This window comes from Cydia strobilella, chromosome 4 (assembly GCF_947568885.1).
Source record: "Cydia strobilella chromosome 4, ilCydStro3.1, whole genome shotgun sequence".
Taxonomy (NCBI): Eukaryota; Metazoa; Arthropoda; class Insecta; order Lepidoptera; family Tortricidae; genus Cydia; species Cydia strobilella.
The window spans coordinates 17387159-17410988 of record NC_086044.1 but is presented as its reverse complement, the minus strand read 5'-3'; the positions used below and the strand labels follow the sequence as shown (position 1 = coordinate 17410988).

At 37.0% G+C, this 23830-nt stretch overlaps 1 protein-coding gene across 1 annotated transcript in view; it reads right to left on the bottom strand.

The window, feature by feature from the left end:
- LOC134740740 (mucin-3B) overlaps window positions 1-23830 on the bottom strand; it is a 47949-nt gene that overhangs the window by 22702 nt on the left and 1417 nt on the right. The window contains exon 2 of the mRNA XM_063673334.1: window positions 18509-18638. Within this exon, the coding sequence (XP_063529404.1) occupies window positions 18509-18638 (130 nt within the window). The remainder of the gene's footprint in view (window positions 1-18508; window positions 18639-23830) is intronic.

Sequence of the window (23830 nt, the reverse complement as noted above, 5' to 3'; positions counted from 1 at the left end):
GCCGGTTTGTTATGGCTCTACGACATGAACAATAACTAAGCATGTTTAAAGAAAAACATATTGAATCGATTTATTTTAATTTTTCTTGCTTGTTGGAGGACAAAGGCGTCCTACAAAGACATTAAGCATTACTTGTTTCAATTCGACAGCGACATTTATAACAACAGACCCTTTTATTATTCCCGTTTACTGAAAGCTGACGCGTCAGAAGGTAATAAATAGAATGCTTTTGACTGTGCAATCGTATTGAAACTGCTACCGAAATGTTTAAAATGACACTGAAAGTTATTAAAAGATCATTTTTACGGTTCCGTATCTCAAAAGGAAAAAACGGAAACCTTATATAGAATCACTTTTTTGTGCGTCCGTCCCGTCCGTCCGTCCGTCTGTCTGTCAAAACTTTATCTTGGGAACGCGTGGAGGTATCGAGTTGAAATTAAAACCGTCTACAGCCCCTTGAAGCTGTGAATAAATCAAACTTCTAAAAGTTAACGTAAAAAAAGATACGGCCGTGTATGCCGCAAAAACGTATATTTCGACACACTCAATGGAATCAAAATTTATAGGGTAGGTTCCTACTTCCGGTTGACCTATGAAATTTGGCAAGTAATGTCATCTTCCACTAGAAGTACAGGGAAAAATCTTAAAACTATTTTGTAATAAATAATTTAAAAAGAGAGTTAAATTTGTACGGTGGGCGCACTCGCTCGCCCTTTTTTATATTTTTCGAGATATCGGTGAAATTAAATATAAGTTTATTCTAATAAACTTATATTAAATTTCTATTTAATACTGCCGTTAATAGGCCTACCAGTTACTGCGTCCGTAGGCTTGCAGGAGCATGCCAGAAATATAATCAAACTTCAGTTCTTCACTAGTAGGGTAAAAAAGTTGTATCTTTATCGTATACCAAACTTCTGCCCAGGACCCGTGAAATTGAAGTTACCTCTCAGACTTTAATTGAAAAAGAAACATCTCGTGTGACATCGATAACCCTCGTTACGCGCACGATAAACCCCTTTCGAGCGAGCTACGAGGAGACTTGCCTTCAAGATTGAGTAAACACATTTATTTTTATAGGTCGAAGCGTAAACAAATCATGCATCAGGTGTGTCTTTTACGTTGTTTTATCTGATGTTTACCTAATTTACTAAATTTAAAGTATGCCCAGGTTGATATCTGATATTTAAGATTAAATTTTTTATCGTCAACTTTACAAGTATTTAATAATGTTACTATTTAGTACCTCACGTCACTAGTTGGAATTCTTTTAGCCACATTTTTAAATGGTTAAGAACACAATTACATAAAGTTCGCTCGATAAGAAATCGAATCGAAACTACCACAAATACTTCGGCAATTAAAATCAGCGGCATTAGGTGTTCCAGGTATTTTACCATAAAAGTAAAGGGTAAGTAGGTATCAGTAGTAGTAGTAGGTATAAGTGACACGGCGGTACAAAAAGAAACACTCTGCTACAGAGAATCAATTTACATAAACGGATTGGAATTCTATGTCCAGCCGAATTTAAATAATAAATGGCTACAATTCCAAACTCTGCAAGTTGGGAAGTTTGTGCAAAGGTCTGTAAGAACACCGACTGTCATTTTAAACTTAAATTGACCTTCTGGATTTCAAGTAGATTATAGTTACGCCGCCTGAACGTGTTGCGGTCGTGGATTGAAAGTGTAGATGTGATGGAAAGATACATAAAACAATTTGCAATTTGGATTACAATATTTCACATGGCTCCTGAATCAACTTCCCAGTGTTAAAAAACAGGCAAGGAAAAAAAATCTCAGGGCTTTAACTCTGGTCTTTATGGTGCAGCGTGATGTCAAAATGAAAGCGCATCAAATCTTATGAAGACTATTCCCTCCTTTTTAGGGTTCCGTATCCAAAGGGTAAAAACGGGACCCTATTACTAAGACTCCGCTGTCTGTGTGTCCGTCTGTCTGTCACCACTCATCTATGGGCAGGGGCACCCCAATACCAGCTTCTCCCTCTGGACCGCATCCAACGAAGAGCGACTCGAATTGTCGACTGCCAGCGTATTTCGGAACGGCTTGACTCCTTGGCGCTGCGTAGAGATGTGGCCTCGCTCTGCATTTTCTATCGCGTGTATAACGGGGAGTGTTCCGAGGAATTGTTCGGATTAATCCCTGCCGCTTTTTTTCGCCATCGCCCTACGCGACAACATTACCATCCTCACCACTTAGATGGTTGGCAGTCCTCAACTGTGCGTTTCTCTAGAAACTTCCTACCTCGCACAGCTAAACTGTGGAATGAACTGTCGCCTGCGGTATTTCCGGACCGATATGACCTTCAAACCTTCAAGAAAAGAGCGTACTCTCATCTTAAAGGCCGGCAACGCACTTACAACCCCTCTGGTGTTGCGGGTGTCCATGGGCGGCGGTAATCGCTTACCATCGGGTGATCCGTCTGCTCGTTTGCCTCCTATTTCATAAAAAAAAACCACAGGCTGTATCATGAACCGTGATAGCTAGACAGTTGAAAATTTTACAGATTATGTATTTCTGTTGCCGCTTTAACAACAAATACTAAAAAGTACGGAACCCTCGGTGCGCGAGTCCGACTCGCACTTGGCCGGTTTTATATTTAAACGGAGGACTTCAGTAAGTGTGAAACCCGCATTAGTATAATATACCTATACATTGTTATGTTTTAATTTTAGTCGCTCGATGCGTCACGCGGATCCAATACCTATTATTGGCCTATGTCCTAAATAGTGCTCTCATTATACTCGTATGCACTAATAAAAAGTTTTGTTTAGTTAACACGTCCAATGCGAAGCTACATTTTGTGAACTCGCTCTCAGTGCGTTACAACACTTACAACCCATGAGAGTCCTGTATTGAACATTGAACTTTCTCGCTGTGCGGTACAAGTCAAAGACCGAAAAACCGTTCTGGACCGCTTTCAGTTGCAAGGTTTTGCTTTCACTGCCCATGTCACCCGAGCCATCGTGGCCGAGGCTGTTTAACGCTTTTTGCTACTTGGTAATTTTATCTTGAATATCATAACTATACTTACATTCCACCCTTGAGAGATAGACTACAATCGTGTTATGCAATGCATTTGGTAAATGAAAATGAAAACGTAAATTTAAGAGAATGTTTTTTTTTTATTAATTAAAATGAAAATTTACCTAAACGAAGTTATCAAAGTATCGATCAACTCGTATAAAAAAAGTCGCTCTCCGCTGTCTGTCCGTCCGTCTGTCCCTATGTAAGATCTTTAAAACTACGCAACGGATTTTGATGCGGTTTTTTTTAATAGGTAGAGTGATTCAAGAGGAAGGTTTAATGTTTAATTTGTAAACGTTTTGTCTTAATTAGTTGAACTACCCGTGCGAAGCCGGGGCGGGCCGCTAATAGTTCTAAATAAACTAAATAAAGTTGTGTTTTGGACATGAAACAAACTTGCCTGATGCAGTATACGTGTCCTGTTTTATTATTATTTCTCTATAGCGACTGGAATTTCATGGGCTTATGAGTTCTCAAACCCAATACGTCCAGTCTGACCCAGTAGGTAGTAACCCTGCCTATGAATGGTCCCTGATGGAGTCATGAGTGTTTTCTATGTATATATAAAGTACGTATTTATCTATATACGTATGTATATCGTCGCCTAGTACCCTTTGCTTAATTTGGGGCTAGGTCGATCTATGTAAGGTTGTCCAAATACCTATTTAATAATTACTTTGATTATTAAAAGTATTTTTGAACTAACTTACTTGATACCACAAATTACTTCCCCAATTAAGCCAATCTATGTTGTAAGAGGTTGCTAAGAAATCGATAAGGAGGATTATAAACAACAACAAAAAAATATCAATACACCTGAATACAAAAGCATCCCTAATCAAGGAAAATTCTACGAAGAACTTCCTTATTACGTAATTATTAGTATATTGTTCCCGTAGACGTGACTAGGCTGATCAAGTTTCGTTTGTTGTACCAACCACAGCGAGTATCAGACAGATTGGTAGCGAGGCAAAGTTTGTTATTTATATTTGGCTTAAGTTATCCCATGAACTAAGAGAAATGGGTTAATTTCACCAAACGAGCATTTTTTAGGGTTCCGTACCCAAAGGGTAAAAACGGAGCCCTATTACCTAGACTCCGCTGTCTGTCTGTCTGTCCGTCTGTCACCAGGCTGTAGCTGCATGAACCGTGATAGCTAGATAGTTAAAATTTTCACAGATGATGTATTTCTGTTGCCACTATAACAACAAATACTAAAAATAGAATAAAATAAATATTTAAGTGGGGCTCCCATACAACAAACGTGATTTTTTGCCGTTTTTTCCTATATTATCTGTTAGAAGACACATGACAGAACAAGAAAAGGGAAGTGCAGTACAAGTCAAGGCTTCACGTGTGATGTTGCATGATTGGGTTTGAAATTTTTTGACAAAAAATTACTCTCGATCTCGGACAAAATTTAAACATCGACCACGAGTTATTTACCACAAAGAAGTTAATAAAAAAATATATATATATATCATTTATTTCAGGCAGGTATTCAGGTTTGTTTAATGTTTTGTATGCTCAGTGATAGTAAATATCATCTAGTTTAAGTAAGTATTTAACATTCAATAGGTGATACTAATGTGATACTACAGTTTTTAATAGGAATTTTCATTATACTCAAAAACAAATTCCGGACAGGGCACAGGAGTATTAATTTGAGCCTTTAAGTATTTATAAGTGTACCCTAAAAACAAATTAATCAGTGAATTCGCGTTGACCTTGGTGTGGAAGTGTGACTTCTTTATGAAAAAAAAATGGTACGTACTATCTGATGCTACCTTCCGATTTTTATCTCGGACACAAAAAAAATCGCATTCATAAAATGCCCCCAATATAGGACGCGAATCCTCGGGGGAAATTACGACAAGAAAGAGTAGCTACCGAAGGCCTTATAGGTGTAACGTAGAGCAGGCACGTCGCGGCAATCTACGCACGGGAAGGTGTCTCTGTATCGACAAGTAGGTAGTGGTTCTGCAAGATAGAACAGTTTTGTAATAGTAGATTGTTAACCAAGGGATGAAAGGCACTCATTTATGCTGAGGTAGTTTGGCGCTCGAACGCAGTGAATTATTGAATATTATTTTTGTACAAGATCTGCATATCTACAATATAAAAGATATATATTCTTACCTGAGCTACGTTAAAATTACATATAACTTAAAAAGATGTTTTCACTTGTTTTGAAAGTTAAGGATGAAAATGTAATTCATAATACTTCTATTTTTTAAATGTTTAAAACAAAATATATTAATGTGGGATATCAATAATGAATTATTCTAACCTCAATCATTTAATTGTTTTTCTACTCTTCGACTGTAATGGTTGAATTAAGATTTCGTATACCAAACTGTAATTGGGTACTTTTCATGTATGGGCTCCCAATTTAACTATAATATTCATTTCGAAACGGTTTGGTCAACTATGATGAAATTGACCAATCACAGCTCGCCGCAGTCAAAAGGACGAAACAAAACGATAGCTCAAATTAATTATTTTAGGTTGTATAGTAGAAGCAATTGCTTCATAAGCATAGCTTAGCATAGCTAGTAGGCATTCATGTTATTACGATTAAACCTACTAAGTTTCAGGCGCACCCAGCTTACGAGTGGGAGCGGGAAAATAAACACCGAACGTCCGAACGAAAATAATCGATCTGGCTATATTACGCGCAGTGCTGTAAAAATATTATTATTATATTGTTTAACACACTAGCAGCTGAAAGCTGATGCGTGTATATCACTGCACTTGGGTTTTTTTACTATTAGGTCTATTAGTGTTCATTTTGTTAGTTGTTTTAAGTGTTTGTCAAGTCTGTTTTTAAAAGTGTTAACTGAAGGAGCACATATCACTGCTTCTGGTAATTTATTCCGTTTATTCCACTCGCGTACGACGCGGTTTGATAGATATGTTGGCTTAAACAATTTTTTTGTATATGCGCTACTATTTAAGCATAATAGTCCACTGGAATATACACTTCAACACTGTATTTTCGGTATAATATATATAACAAATGAAGAACGGACCTAATAGTGTCTGGAGTATGCATCCTACAATACATTTTGTACTTACTTACATGTATTTTTTAGCTTGTCCTGCAGCCAAATGATTTAAAGAATACATACATCTCTATAATACAGAGTATATACCTATAACTCCTATAAAGTATGACTACTATTAGATATGTTCTACTTGTTATCTACTCGTAATGTTGCCTTATATTAAAATTATAAACGATCTGGTGGTATTAAAAATATTTTTTAAACTTACCTGTAGGTCCCTAAATCATAATCGTAGTTTTAAATTATACAGGCTGTCCCTAGCCATTGGATACAGCCGAAATGTACATATGCATTAGGGTATTTAGAACCAGTATACAAAGTATCATAACAACCGGTGTAGCGGTAACAAAGAAATTAACAAATTACGATTTTTACTTTAGAGCAGCCTGTATGTGTTAGTAGCTCCTGAGGTTAAATAGTATGAAACCTTCTTCGACCTTTTTGATTATCTTTTTTATTTATGACACTAATACGATTCTGACTTTTGACAAATCTCATCATTGCCGCACATTTTCGAACAAATTGTCAAAAGCACTGCCAATGATTAATAAAGTATGTTTCTTTTTGTTGTCGATTATTGGAAATAACTATTGTTTGTTAATTTATGTTTTTATCTTTTGTTCTAATTAAAAAAATATTAAAGTTAGAGCATTCCTGAGAAGTAACCCTACGTGGGATTTCAGGGTTTGTTCAATGGCTAAGGTCACCCTGTACTTTTGCACGTTTCATCGTTTTCCTGCATATTACAGCAGTATAAAGTATAGCATTGATATAAAACATCTAGTGATATAGCCGAGAGATGTGATGAGCAAAATTACATATTTTTAGAGTAATCCGTCGAATGTTTCGAGCGGTGAGCCATTTTTTGCTTCCTTCCAATTTCCTGGTTTACGCCCTCTCTTAATCATAGATTGAATTACACTGAAATTTCACGATTTTTACTCATTATTATTTCGCAAAACGATTGAATTGAATTTGACAGAGAAACAATACCAGTTATAGATTTATTACAATAACAGTAGTTTCAAAGAGAAATAACAGACGTTTAGACCAGGATGTTTAATATTTGTGATCAATTTAATCTACCTAAGCAATATCAACAGCGAATGTTATCAAAGGCCGGCTGTGCCCGCAGAGCTGCACGGATCAATCAACGTGTACCTACGCTACGTACGCGCACGTTGCGAGTCTTCCCGGGTGTTGCTATCCACTACTTACACACAGACCAATTAGTCTAAAGTGTGGCTTCGAGTTCCATAACTACGATGCGTTATCGGAGATCACCTTATTCTAGTAATAAAATGTTTTCAAGCGATGGGAATTACAGCCCTGATTTGAGTACCTCTATGTTCGCTTTATCAAAATTCTGAGCGGATATGGATAAATTTATGGCTCTTTTATGTAGGTTGTATTTAAATATTGGCTTCATCCTTTAATATCCATATCATATTTTAAAAAATATTGTCTTTTCACCATCGCGCATAAATTGGGATCTAATAATAATAACCGATCCCGGACACCGTTAAATGATGATATGGAAAAACAGCCCCCGCTGCGATTTCGTCGGAGTATAAATTGTTAAAAAAGTTCAACCCCATTTTCACTCCCTTAGTAATTGAATTTTAGTGGAAGCCATAGGAGCCCAATTTCAAAAAAAATCCGCAAATCGATGTATAGTTTAGCCGTTTGGTACACGCATACTCAAATTTTTGACCCGCAGTTCGTGCTGTCATTTTTTTATTGTATGGGAAAAAAAATCAGAAACTTATCGTGTATGGTATTATATGAAAGGGCTTTTTGAGTCGATTCTAAAAATATACCACATAATTACATTTCAGGCATTTTTTTTTTAATTAAAACAAAAATAGTTTTCAAAACATACCAAGTTATATATCTTCACTAGTCAACCTTCAACAATCTAGTGTTTAGACTATACGTGTCTGTCAGTATCTATTAAGGGAACTGCTTTATAAGTATTATTACTTCATCATGAAAATAACTTAGTCATAATATGTTGCCATTCGATTGCTGACGTGAGATTTATTCATACGTTCTTAAGATTGTAACCAAGTATGGTGAAAGTGGGAACCAAATGGGATCTCAAACGCAGAAAACTGGTAATGATTTCCATTTGCATTTTTTAACTCAAAGGATCAAAAACATAAATGACATAGCTATCGACAATATTTGAATTACTGTTGTTACTGTGTGTGTGTGTGTGTGTGTGTGTGTGTGTGTGTGTGTGTGTGTGTGTGTGTGTGTGTGTGTGTGTGTGTGTGTGTGTGTGTGTGTGTGTGTGCGTGTGTGCGTGTGCGTGTGTGCGTGTGCGTGTGTGCGTGTGCGTGTGCGCGTGTGCGTGTGCGTCAGCGTGTGCGTGTGTGTGTGTGTGTGTGCATTATTCTTTATGAATATCTCGCAATAGGTATAAAAAGCCATTGTTCAATATTGTTTTATATCATCACTAATTAGTCTAATTACCTACTATTCAGCTTATGAATTCTACTTTCGTAAACATCATGAAGAAACCTACCTGATTACGACAAGGCTTAGTTTCCCTCTGGATTGGAGGGTCAAATGGCAGTTGCAAAAACCTATATATACGAAAACTTGGGATTACATAACAAATTAATATATATAGAAAACTATTCAGTATATTCACATTCACTGTATTAAAGGACTATCGATCTTAAGATATATTTTGTGTGTGTGTGTGCGTGTGTGCGTGTACGTGTGCGTGTGTGCGTGTGCGTGTGCGTGTGTGCGTGTGCGTCAGCGTGTGCGTGTGTGTGTGTGTGTGTTTAAGTAGACTTATATTGACCGGGATATAATGAGTTTAAGGTTTTATTTCGCTCTTTTTAACAAAATACATTTTCATTTGTTACTTTCCTGCAGATAATCTATATACTTAATTATTATTATAAACGAGTTAATATACCTACGTATATTATATACCAAAGAAACACGTAGAGGTAAATAAAGGCCTGGGCAGCGTATCACGTTCGCATTCGTCCGCCCGGCGATAATATTTGGAAAAGTTATGGGCGTTATGGCTGCCCCAACACAAGCCGTGCCTAAATATGTGACTGCCATTTAAAATCGGTCGAAATCTATTCGTGTACTTCCTACTTCTGAACTAGTCACCTAACCTACTACCAACTACTACCTAATCTTAAAATTATCAAAAATATATCTTAAGATCGATAGTCCTTTAATACAGTGAATGTGAATATACTGAATAGTTTTCTATATATATTAATTTGTTATGTAATCCCAAGTTTTCGTATATATAGGTTTTTGCAACTGCCATTTGACCCTCCAATCCAGAGGGAAACAGCCTTGTCGTAATCAGGTAGGTTTCTTCATGATGTTTGACGAAAGTAGAATTCATAAGCTGAATAGTAGGTAATTAGACTAATTAGTGATGATATAAAACAATATTGAACAATGGCTTTTTATACCTATTGCGAGATATTCATAAAGAATAATGCCATAAATGTTTACGTTTTAAATAATCTAAAAGACATAAGTACACAAACCCAATCATGATTAGCTGAGCTACCACTGCCTTTAACTTTTGTGTACATGTATAATAGTATAATATTTTCCTTACTAACTTTGAACCATTTGCGACGGTACCAATTAAAACTTGGTAATAGATTAGCCCGCGGTAACAACAAAATAACGGAAAAAATGCCGCGGTCGCCGACGGAACACCCACTATAAACGACTTTGATGGTAAAATTTCGCCACAAAACGGAAATGGAGAAAAAACACTATGTAAGGGAATCATTGACCACCTTCCTCGGACAACGCATTTTACGAATACTCGTGGTCACCACACATATACATTGGACGCTCTTTTACTTAGAAGTTATAACCAGCCGTACCACTAACTTTTTGTTACTATTTGTAGGTGCTTTAGTAAATAAAATGTAGCTCGGCCCAATTAACTCGAGAAAACGACAAAGGTGTCGTGGCTAACAGAACTTACAGAACTGACATATTATATATGAGACGACAAAGAGACTGTCAAATTGCAAAATTAGACCGTTCGGTCGTGATGTCACAAAATAAATAAATATATATGGCTACCGTAAGTACCATATGGTCGCCATATCACCTTTTACTTTCTTGGGTCTGATTTGGCTCCGCGGGCCTCAAACGTGAGCGATCGTGGGCTCATACTAAATGAGTGTAGTGTAGGCACGGGTGATGACCGTGAATCGTCCTATATGCTACGTCTAGTGAGTAGGTACGTGATCTGTGAAGCGGATGAAATCTCCACCAAGTCGATATATTGCGGTGATATATGGCCGGAGGTCAGCTGTCGCCTCGCACCCGTAGCTACATACAATGCCCGAATAAGGATTTTTTACCTATTTCACAATTTTATTTGGCCTCTTATCCTCATCGTGATGTAGACTTGCACAGTTATATAATAATGTATGCAAATGCGGTTAGGTAATAGAATTCTTACCTGAATTCTCACTTGAATGTATTCAGCACAAACTTATTAAACTTTACAGTGGAAAATGGAAAGTTGAAATTCAATAGGTTCTTTTTTTTACACTTTAGTATCAAAAAATAAAGGTGTTGCATGCTAAAATTTAAACCCGAGTAGTGGAGGTATGTACCTTTATTAAGTTAAATTTTACGTGGGAACCCTGCCTATTACCTACCTACTTAACACTGGCCTGGTTCATGAAATATGATTGTGACTGCTGGAAGGTTTAACTGCTAGTTTTTTTAGATATACACTTTTCTACTCTAGGAACAAATTAAATTACTTTCTTATGAAAATATTTTAATTATACACTTACATTACTTACATTTTATTTCGTTTATACACTTTTCTATTAGTTACCTACTCAAACTATTACATTATTTAATTGTCACCTTATATCCCATTCCATTTCAACAAGATTTGTCAACAAATGAAGACACCTTCATTTTTTTTGGTTTTTCATATATAGATTTTTTATTATTTCTGCAAAAAGACTATTTAACTATAGGAATTAACTATCTGGGAGTATATAAATGATAATCAGGAATACTTAATTAGAACGTGTATTTCTTATTACACGGACGGGGAACAACTGACAGGCAAGCCGCGCGGGGGGCATTCCGTATAGCGCGAGGAATGCTGACCACGTAATCTATCCCTATATTACCATATATTTATGTACTAAGTAACTAAGTAATAAATAAAATTACAATATTATAAAATTAAAACTAACCTAGTAAACCTAGTAAACCTAGTAAGTCCCGTCAAAAATTTTCTTTTAAGTCCCGAACTGTTCCCTACCTGGGCCAAATGTTCCAAATATGCCAGCTGCGTTGCCACTCTGAATGGCTAAGGATATTTGTTGGACCAGGTAAGATCCAGCACGGGGGTCACAGCCTCTGTCCCTCAACCGACGCCCGATCTCCCTGACCAGCTTTTTGGCGTCGGCGCACCATGGCCCAGCCGTTTCGACAGCAACCGGAATTAAGTCATACACTGGTCCAAGGTTGGCGTATTTGCTGTGTTTGACCTTAGCAGCGGCCTCAGCCGCTGCACCTGCCTTTTTAATTTTGTGGCCGACATGAGAGGGAGCAAACGTGCACACACATGTGGCATCCCACAGCAGGCTCCGGCCTTTTGCCCACGGGACCCGGGACTTCATTTTAAATAAAGCAATTGCAAATTATACTGAACTTTATTGAATTCTTAAATTTCAATATTAGTCAGGGTTATTCAAAGAAAGCAAGTCGTCGATCAAAACTCACGTAATAGAAGTTTAGAAAATGTCGTCGGAGAATTTGATCCCAAAACTTAATATTCAAAGTTTGAGTGGCAATTTACACGAGAGTTCCATCCGAAGGGCCGGACTACAGAGCGCTTGAATAATGTAAGCAAAACCCTCAAAACACGACCCGTCTCACGAATTCAAGTTTCAATACAATTCTTCTTAGTTCACTTTTGACATTGTGGTCACGATCGTCAGTCATTATAGACATTGACATTGACGCTTTCTGCAGCAACTGCTGAGCAGCATTCATGTTGGAGTATTCTGAATGTATGTTATATACCTTATACATAGAGGTATTATGACGTCCCCTTGAATTCAACTCATGTCACCGGAACTGAATCCATCGATATTTCTAAACCATCAATCGTCAAATTTTACTGTAATAAACATACTTAAACTTCGTGTGTTTATGCCGATAGTTTAATTTAATAGGTACATAAAACGCCTTTTCGTCATTATAATAAAATCCGTCATTTCATATTCTGTAACTATGATTTCTGATTGAAATCTACCAGTTATGTCATTAGCCTAGAATTCATTTGTTTCGGTATTATCAAGTGGACGACCATAATTTTAAGTCTCTTATTTTGTGAATGTAATATAATTTTCTTAAAAAAATTATATAAATCTCCAGAGCAATGTTCACGAAATCACGACATCAAGTTTCCCAACGCGTGCCGAAAATTGGTTTTTCATTTGCGAAATTCCCGTTACATCTGATGGGTAAATATCTTTTAATATAATCCGTTTTAGGTTACCGTCAAGGGATGATATTTGAATAGCTCTTAATAATGTCGTTGTCACTGGGATCTCGAAAATTCGTAAGACATTAAATACCTTTGTTATTTCTAAAGCTACTTAATTCAAGTTTTCATAATAATGGCGCTTTACGTTACAAAGAAGCTTTCGCTAAGCCCCTTCTTAACGTGTATCCAGTTCAGTTGCTAACGCCAGGGGTCATAATCTTATTTCACTTTTACAGCCTTTCATCTATTTTACTATTTCGAACAATATAAATAAAATAATAAATGTTTTGGGGACATTTTTACACAGAGCGACCTAGCCCCAAACTAAGCAAAGCTATAGGTACTTGTTTTCTACAGATCTTGATCTGCATAAAGGATGAAGATAGTTCAAGTAGGCATATTACAATACGCTTATGAACGTCAAATAGTATAAATTTTCTCAAATTTTTTTTACGCCTAAGACCCTAATCTGTTAAACATAAGCCATTGTTTCTATTGTGTGAGCGGTCGGCCAATGTGTCTGAGCGCGTGCCAAAGCAACAATGTCTTTTAAATAGCGGCTGTATCGTGGTGGCTTTAAGGTTCAAACCTATGTAGGTGGTCGATGGTCCTACATTACCATAACATGTTACATGTACTTACTTAGATTTGAACCTCAAAACCACCACGATACAGCCGCTTTTTAAACGACATTGTTGCTTTGGCACGCGCTCAGACACAATGGCCGACCGCTCACACAATAGAAACAATGGCTAAAACACTGGCTCTAACCCTACACCTTTGCCTCGAGAAGATTTAAATCCCCCCTAAATAATATTTTTCGTACGAATAAAGCATGAACAAATTATTAAAGTTTTCGGATGTTTGAATTTTTCACCTTTTAATAAAAGTAGCACTCGTTTTTATGTAATAAACAATCCAAACAGAATAAATCATTAGGTATGGTTCTGTACGAAAGCTAAGGACGACGAAGGGAGGCAAACATCGCACCCAATAATAATTTCCAATAACCTCTCTAATTACTAACTGATTACCTACGTCATATTCCTCCTCTTCTCGCTAAATTATTTTTCGGAAAACTGTACTACAAGCTCACCATTATATTATTTTTACTGGTCTGGAATAATATTTGTGATAGACATTGACTGATTACCTTTTCTTTGTGTGATCAATCAATTCGAAGTCTGGCCCGTGAAATAAAAGCCAAGATTGTACGTAGCGACAAATTACGCATTCTGGATATAGATATCTGTATAGATACATGTACTTAACAGACTTCTCATAAACCTATAGGCACATGTTACTTAATGTAAGTACCTATGTACATAATAAACACAATATTGTTTTGTTCGAGTGGTTCCGTAGGGACCGTATCTTTATATTAGGTCAAGCAATAAGAAGGTATAGAGGGAAATGCAAGGAACACAATTTTTAACTTCGTAGCTTTGTTTGCACTAGTTAGGAGATGAACATTTCAAAAGTCCCCGGCCGTAACCCTGGTGCTGGGAGGGAGAGGGGGGTTTGAAGGTTCCATTTTTCGGTTTTTAGATTATATCTCGGAAACTATGCGTCTGAGTGACATGGCCAGTTATACAAAATGAAAAGAGATTTAATTTGTTACAAGTTTTATTCAGTCAAGTTTTTCGATGTCTTGTATAGTTTTTGAGATATCCGCTCTTGAAGGTTTATTTAGGGCTCTCATTTTTATCTTGATTATCTACATCAGTAAAGCTGCTAGGTCGGGTTTGGTAACGTTTTCGTATAAATCGGGGGTGCTAAATTCATTTATGGTATCAACAATACACCTTTCCGAAGTAAAAACATATAAACTTTAAACAAATAACTTTTTTTTAACTCCTCTTCACGCTTAAACCGCAAAACCGATTTAGTTGAAATTTGGTAAATAGGTGTTTTAAGCCCCGAGACAGGATATAATATAGTTTTTATCTCAAAAATCATACTTTGAAGGTGTGAAATTTGGTGTGAGGGGAATTCAGCTTCTTCGCCGAAGTTGAATTCCTGAGGTTAATACTGTTTAAATAGGTTTGAAGTCATGATTGGTATCATTATCAACTAAATCAAACATGTAGACCATCCCAAATATTATTTAAATAGGTTCAGCGGTTATTGATTCCCCATACAAATTTCCACCCCACTTTTCACACCCTTAAAAGATGATTTTGGTTATAAAAACTATCCTATGTACTGTCCTGGGACTCAAACCATCTCTGTACCAAATTTCAACGAAATCGGTTAGGCGGTTTAAGCGTAAAGAGGAGTTTTATAAAAAAATATTTTTTTAAATTTTGTTTTTACTTAGAAATGGTGTCAATGTTGATACCATAAATGAATTCAGCACCCCCGATTTATACGAAAACGATCCCAAACCCGGCCTAGTAGCTTCACCGATGTAGATAATCAAGATATAAATGAGAGCCCTAAATAAACCTTGAAGATCGGATATCTCAAAAACTATACGAGATATCGAAAAACTTGACTGAATAAAACTTGTAACAAATTAAATCTCTTTCATTTTGTATAAGTGGCCAAGTCGCTCAGACGCATAGTTTCCGAGATATAATCGAAAAACCGAAAAATAGAACCTTCAAACCCCCCTCTCCCCCAGCACCAGGGTTATGGCCGGGAACTTTTGATATGTTCATCTCCTAACTAGTCCAAACAAAGCTACGAAGTTAAAAATTGTGTTCCTTGCATTTCTCTCTATACCTTTCTTTGGGCATTTATTTCCTGGCCTATATGGTAAACAGACATCTCGTAAGTTAACTTTAGGTCTGAAAACAACAAAAGTTCCAAAGCTTTTCTTTATATCTTTATATAACACGTTTTTAATGACTTACGATAAAAGCATATACTCGCATTGTTAAAACTTCTACCTCATTTACAATCCTTGGTTTTATGAAGTACTGGATAACAAACGAGACAGTGTTCTTTTGTGCTTACAAAACAAAAGAAACAACGGTATTCAACAAGAAAGCTGTAGAGTAACTTTTATCAACTGTTGTTGTACGCCTCCAAAACTGCAAGGCAAATTACATCTTACATTCATTAGTAGTGAAAAATGTATTTGCCATAGAATGCAGTCAACTTGAACATGAAATCAAAGTGGTTATGGAATTATCATTTTTTCATCTCATTTTCTCCCCGCCCGAGTATACCCTCGTATTTCCACTCAATAAGTTGCTAAATACATGGCGTTGACAAGTAATTATTAAATATTGCCATATACTGCCTAGCATTACCAAGTATTTATTACACATACATATAATATTTATGTATATTTGCGATACATTGCCGTTTGCGCATGATATTTTCAAATTTCGTCTAGTGTGGTATCATTGTAATTGAACATTGGCCGTAGTCGTCATTATCTCGGTTTCCACTCCTCGCCGGCGCCGGGAACAACCCTCTCCAGAGCAACCCTAATGCCCATTCAGGTATCATTTTTATCACTCATTGATATCGTGAATACATTTTCAAATATCTTTCCCATAATATCATTAGGCAATCGGCGAATATTCGTGACGCCTTCGTTTGGTGATATTTTCGGTGTAAGTCTTATTATTTATTAAGTTTAATTTCATATTTTAAAGATAAAGATAAAAGATAAAAGACATTTATTCGTGACGATCACAACACAAGTACGAACATGTACAGACAACAACAGCAAGAAAAGAAGAGATCATCAAGTGTGCATCACGAAATGGACCCAACTCAGCATAATGCTAGCTATAAAGCCAGCGCTGGTCTTCCGTAGGGCCCATTCGGTGATGCCACAGATAACACATAAAGATACATATTAAAACATTACAAATATACACACAAAGAATACCTAATTATATACAAACATATTTTGAGTGTCAATGCAAAGTAAATCGACAACTACACTTACTTCAAAGCGTAGGTAGTTATGGATAGAAACAATTAATATAACTCACTTTTAAAATTAGAGTGATCTAGTGTTACATAGACAAAATATTTTTTTTAAAGCTGAGACTTCACAAATTAATAATTTGTAGTTATTGTAAACTGAGTCCAAAACACCAAATTGTAAATATCTTATAGGTATTTTTACTAGCAAAAAGCAGAGCTTTGTAAGGGCTCGCGGAGTTATTCTATTTACCTATATAGTTATAATTACTAAGGCAGTTTTTAATTAGATTCATCTTTAAAAATATATATGATATGATATAAGGGCTTCTGTAAATACGCCAAATCATTTTGAGTGTTTTTTTTATTATATTTTATCAATTAATTATTAAATTCCTCATACGAATATATTCTTGTTTCCTACATTTCAACACAATACAGGAGTGTTTAATATTACGTAATCTATCATAAGGGAACTATCTATATCTCGATGTCATGTCTAAAATGTCAATAGGGCCTCACGCGTTCCGGAGCACCAACAGGTACATGACGGGTAGACATGAATATGGGCGTAGCGATGTAACTACCCCATCGCCTGCTGATGGCCCAGTACAATCAGTCAACAGCAAAAGTTACTAAGCGGGCCAGGTGTTCAAAATGATCATGACGCGACTTTATTGTTAAAGAATAAGAGTGTGTCAAGGTAATTTTGAACACCTCGCCTGCTTAGCAACTTCTGTTGCTGAATGTACATGCGACCCTCAAAGGGCCCTCACCAATTTTGGCTAGACACCCCGTGGTTGTTGGTTGCCGTGCTCCGGTACGGAACGGATAATGTTTGATACAATTTTATAAAGCTAAATTTGATAAATTTTGTATTAGTTAAAATGACCCATGTAGTATTTGACATTTCCTGCAGTAATGCAGTCGACTGCAGCAGTATATTTAGTATATATATTTAATGACGTACCTACTTCAATACATAGTTTAGCTAATTTAAGAACAGGTAATTACAATTACTTCCAACCTGAACAGTTGCTATAAATACCTACTTTTATTTTAAAATAAATCGATATTGCCGTTTTATTAATACCGTGGCACTGTACGGACGGTATTTATTTATACATTTACGTTACGGGCAACCGGCGGGTATACTCATTTGTGATAGGTCGGTATCTGGCGGCTCAAGGGTCGAGAGCGCCATCAGCGGTAATGGGGTCTCGCTGGATTGCCGCCGATTACCCCGCCATATTGAAATGTACCTCATCCACCATACCAATGCCAGCTTTCCGCACAAAAAGCGAGCCTGAGGAATTCTTAATAACTCTGTTGTGGAGTCTTTTGTGTTTATTCAGGCTATTATGTTTCGTCAGTATGAATTGCTATTCTTAGGAAATGCTGAGTAAGGTTGAAGATTAAACTTGACATTTTGCTGGGATATTTATCTTATGTTCATCTAACAATTGAGTAACTTTCAAAGAGTAGGTACTTTGTCATTAACCCAGCTGCAAAATTACATGGACACTTTATTTATGAATGACTTCCACTTATAATGTCATAATCTTCCTCGCGTTGTCCCGGCATTCTGCTACGGCTCATGGGAGCCTGGGGTCCGCTTGAGAACTAATCCCAGGAACTGGCGTGGGCACTAGTTTTTACGAAAGTGACTGCCATCTGACCTTCCAACCCAGAGGGTAAACTAAGCCTTATTGGGATTAGTCCGGTTTCCTCACGATGTTTTCCTTCACCGAAAAGCGACTGGTAAATATCAAATGATATTTCGTACATAAGTTCCGAAAAGCTCGGTACTCGCCGGGGTTCGAACCCGTGGAACCCGGAGGTCGCTCCGGATTGCAAGTCGCACGCTCTTACCGCTAGGCCACCAGCGCTTCCACTCATAATGTGTTCATGCAATTTTGCAGCTTGCTGTACTTGCGGTTTCATTACAGACGTTTTATGTGACTGACCTGTGACAAGGTTGGCATGGTGGAACTGGCAGACGGCGTCGGCCTCGTACCACGAGATGCGGTCCCTGAAGTAGCGGTAGAACACCGGGAACCCCTCTTCTGGCAGCACCCACGTGTTGCTGATGTTCACCTGAACCAACACACAGTCACTTGTTAGCATACCTACGGTAAACGTCTCAGACATACAGATGTAGTGCATAATTGTTATCCATCGTATTTTCACGGAAACTTAATACGAACGTGTCATGCTATTTCAGCCAGTCTTAATGCAGAAAGTACTGAGGTTGACTGAAGTAGCATGACAAATACGAACGTTTCCGAGAAAATACGATGAAAAACAATTATGCACTACATCTGTACCTACTGCTTCCAAAAATTTACAAATTGACATCCTATTCTTCAACTCTGTCGATGTGAATTAAAATTGAAAGTAACAACTAATAAGGCAGTGATGTCGACCTGAGGTAGTAACCCACTTAAAGAGCTTATTACACCATACGACCGCCGGACACAGCCAACGGATCCGACGTCGGAGCTGGGCAAAGGTCGTTTTCCGTTACACGAAATATTTATCATCACATCGTTTACAATATTTGAAATGTCGCTTCATTGCAGTTATAGAATACATACGAAATTTGTGTCATGGGATTTATAGCTAAGTACTACTAAAATAAAATAAATAACTAAACCTCACTCAAAAAATAAAAACAACTAAGTGGACATAAATAAGTTTATAAAATGCCACAATCAATTCGACGCAATCACATAAAAATGCTTGATATTCGTTTAATCGATTGGCAGTAATACCTAATTATGAGTAGGTAACTATTGTAGTATTGAAAATAAAATCAAAGCGAATATGGAATTATCGGTCGGCGTACCAACTGTTCCGCGAATTTATCTAAAGTAGAAATGTTTAATTAATTCCACTGGAGCGAAATACATCGCTTTCCCAAATAATTCAGAAGCTGTTTGCGGATTCCGAGTACCTACTCGATAAAATATCAACAATGAAATAAATTTCCATTCAAAACTTAAACAGCAAAGCAATACAAATCCCATTATGTTCGGCAATAGACGACAAAGTCGCCGCACTCAGTTTGTGGAGTTGCGGCGCAGAGGGAAGTTCCAAGTACAAATATACTTTATTCATGTAGGCCTAGCAACAAGCACTTATGAAAGCGAAGTATTATGTACATTGTATCTTATCTTAAGCTAATTATCAGAGCAATTTATTGATGTTAATATTATTCCATAATAATATTGAATTATTATACAGATCAAATTTAATACTAAGAATTTCACAAAAATATCGTCAAACATAAAAACAAATTATAAAAAATACTAGTCTAGAATGTTACTAGAATAAAATATAAATGTCAAAAAAAAAACCAAAATAAGTACATATACATTGGAATATCCATTTCCTCGTCATTAATTAATTATACCTAATAAATAATTAATCATTTCGAATCACATTTAATCCCACGTTGTTTTATCATTCATGTAGTCTTGTGTTGTATAATAATCTTTAGAAATAAGTTAAGTTATTTATTGATAATTCAGTAATGTGGTTTGGAAGTTATTTATAAAATCTTAAGGGCCCTCCACACTCGTGCGCGAAGCCGCGAACGCGAGTGTTGAGTCCAGTTCGCTAATCAGCGAAATTGACTCCATACTCGCGTTCGCGGCTTCGCGCCGCGTAGTCTGGAGCGAGCTTTACACAATTACCCATGAATGATTTTTTTTAATTTATGGAGCCGAGTGAAGGGCACTGCGACGAGCTTATGTTTATTTCTACTATTTATTGACATAAATACTAGAAATGAACATAAGCTCGCAGTGCCCAGTATTTATTGATATAAATACTAGAAATAAACATAAGCTCGCAGTGCCCTCCGCGCACTGACATGCTACTCGAGTTTTGAAGTCAGTGCTACTCGAGCGCACACCACACGGATACCTATCGGAAGTTACATGCATAACCACGAACGGACTACAGCAGTATTCAGAAACGAAACACTAGAAAATTATCAATTCAATATGAATTATCAGTGTGCTGATGACTAAAATGATAGCGTACACGTCGCAAGCAGAAACGATGCCTGTTAGGACGGAAAGGTCCTCCTCCTCAACCAGGTCAACCAACAATCTAGACAATATCGCAGGAAACCATTGTATGAAGCTTAGTGCACAAGTGGTTGTTGTGGATGTTCTCGGGGAGGTGTTTAATCAGCAGTATTGTTATGTACGTCGCCATGGTATACGCAAAGCTCTAGAGCAAACGCATGCAGCCAATACCTTCTCAATATTATTCTAGTAAGTGAAATACGCATACGAGAATAAGGTCTCTTGGAAGTTACATGCATAACCGCGAGGACTGCTCGGTTAAGCGGAATGGTTCTAAAGTGCTCTTCAAACTGAAGCTATGTCTCAAGTTGGGCTGCCTTCTCAGCGTGTGTATACATATGGTTAATCAGAGAGCTTGTATTCGGTGCTGACAATTTCATTTTAATTTAAAGACGTTAAACGTACAACGTACAAAGCTTAACACATATGGCGCTTCAATCAAATAAAATCTTACAGGTGAGCTTCTGTGAGTACATTCTGTGAGTATATGATATGCCATACTAGCTTCTGCCCGCGACTTCGTCTGCGTGGAATGATGATGATGATGATTCATAAAAACTATTTTATGACCTTCCCCGGGCCTCATACTATCTCTATACCCATTAAAACTGGTTCAGCGGTTTAAGCATGACACACCGACAGAGTTACTTTCGCATTTCGCATGCGCACATAATGTATTAATGTTATAGTATGGATTCCAACCGCCGTCTGTAGTAAGTACCTAATCACCAGTCAATATTTAACTTCATTCAAAATTTATCTGCAAAGTGAGCCGAGCCAGTTGAAATAATCTACCCACCGAATAGAATAGAGCCACTGATAAGGAAATGATTAATGGACTGCTCTGTGGTGGTTGACATTAAAACTTAGACCCGTCGGTTTTTAACTTATTTATGTGAGTAGTGATAGTGATCTTTCATCCCATATAGAACTAGATTATAAAATTTTAACGAATGTAGTTACTTATAAAAAGCAACAACGTGAGTCGCGTAAATCAAGGGGTCTTTGCCCATCAGTGGGACACTATAGTTAAGTCTCAGAAAAAAAAGTTACTTATCTAATTACGATAGCAAACGACTGGCTCCACCGGCTCATTGATAGGTTATAACTAGCTGGATCAATTACCTTACACCTTTCATAAAAAAAAGTGTGTACGTGTAATCTTTACGCGCGATTGAAGTAAAACTTCTTTGACGATGACGTTTATCGCTATGCTGGCACTTTGACGTTTGTCCTATTGTACGTGTGTCACTACTGAGCGTTACTTCCGTCAGAAGTCTGAGCTACCCTCGAGTCGCGCCTAAAGAAGTTTTACTTCAAAAATATGTCTAAGTAACTAAACATAGTTATTTATGAAAAATAAAATGCAATATTCCTAAATTAAAGTTCTGGTATTCAATCAGATTGTGAGTGTGTATAACCATTCAACCGTTACCAACGCAGAAAGTATGATGGGCATCTTTGCGCCCGGTACAACTCGCTGGGGCCTATTAGACTAGCAGGCCAATTTGAACGTACACTGACATCAAAATGATATCTAAATGATATCATTCAGTTATCGTGCATTTTGCTCGTACTTGTCCGTACATTTATTAACGCGAGCGAGACGCATGATAACTAAATCACATCATTCAGATATCAGTGTACGTTTGATTGGCCTGTGGACTTAGGTTATATCTCACGTTTTTGTTGACTATTCTTGTAAGACCTAAATGTATAATTATGACATAATGCTTTAACTATATTGCGGTAAGTACCTATCCAATTTGAATTCCCTTTATTCCATTTAAGCCCCACCGTACTGCCTTAGTGCCCTCCCCCTAAGCTACAATCTATATATTATGCATCGAATTGAAAACCTCCTTTTGTTCTTCGTCAGTTGAAACTGCGTCTGCGTTGCGGTTTCCTTTTGTCGCCCACCTCCACTTCAATACAGCCGTTGTGTTTCACCAACTTCGCTGAGGCTAATTTCATATTCGCTTTTATCAGCTAACTTTCGGGTCTTATTTGAGTATGATATCTCGCATCAGACGTGCAGTAATATAAGTCAGTACAAACTTGTACCTAATTGGTAACTGTATATTGACTTCACTATACAAAACAACCCGGTTGGATAATTAATAAGCGTACCCTTCGTTTGACTTTGGAGTCCAAACAATCGAGTATGGAACACTGTTTTCAATCAATCGGAGCGGATTACTAGGAATAGTTATATACCATTTATATTACCAATAAAGTATGAGTATGAGTATATTTACCCGTAATATTGACATCCTCAGATATTCCGGACAGTTATAGACTATAAGGGTGATTGAAGATCTGTGAGTCATGTTTTGTGGAATAATTCAAGTTACGTTAGACCAATTAAGATACTCAAGCTCGTGTGTCGGGTCGTTTAAGATAGGTAATTAGGCGTAGGTATATCGTATGTGGAGAGGTGGGTAAATGAGCCCCCAAGGCGCTGGCTGCGGCCAGGGAGCGCGTTCCATTTAACGCTTACGCTTAAAATGTGGCCGAGGTGATTGGTGGGTAACCGACAGTCTCAAGGCACCGGCGGCGAGGGTGGCGTCTACTTAATCTCATTATAGTTATACACGGTTGTAAGATGTGTATATTGGGCATAAGTGAACATAAAGTTGATTGGGAATTAGTAGGTACAAAATTACAGGTCTGTCTGTAAGGAGCAGGTAATATCTTTGCTTACCGTAAATAGTATCTAAAGCAATTTGAATAGTCACGTTTTATACACAAGAGCAATTTATTATTAAGTACTTAGTTGCTCTTTTGTAGATTCAACTTAAAATATTTTAATATATAATATTTTTTACTTATGCAATTGACTATTTTATCAAAACTTTCATATTTTGTCAAAATTAATCTAATTTCATTATGAGAATCGTTCTGGTTTGATGTACCTACGTACCTACAGTCAAATAAATAGTGTCAGCCAAAATGCCAGAAATATTGTAACACCTATCTTATAATCGCCATCAGATATATCGGAGCGGCCAACGTTAAATATATTTTTGATAACTTTAGCCGCTCCAATATATCAGATGGCGCAGTCGTTCGTCCTAACTAATAAAGACTTATTTTACTAGGTATAGCAATAAATTTGGTCATTCAGTCACTGTCTATTTGATGGTGAAAGTAGGATGTGCTCAATTTATATTTAATTTCAGACTCAGACGT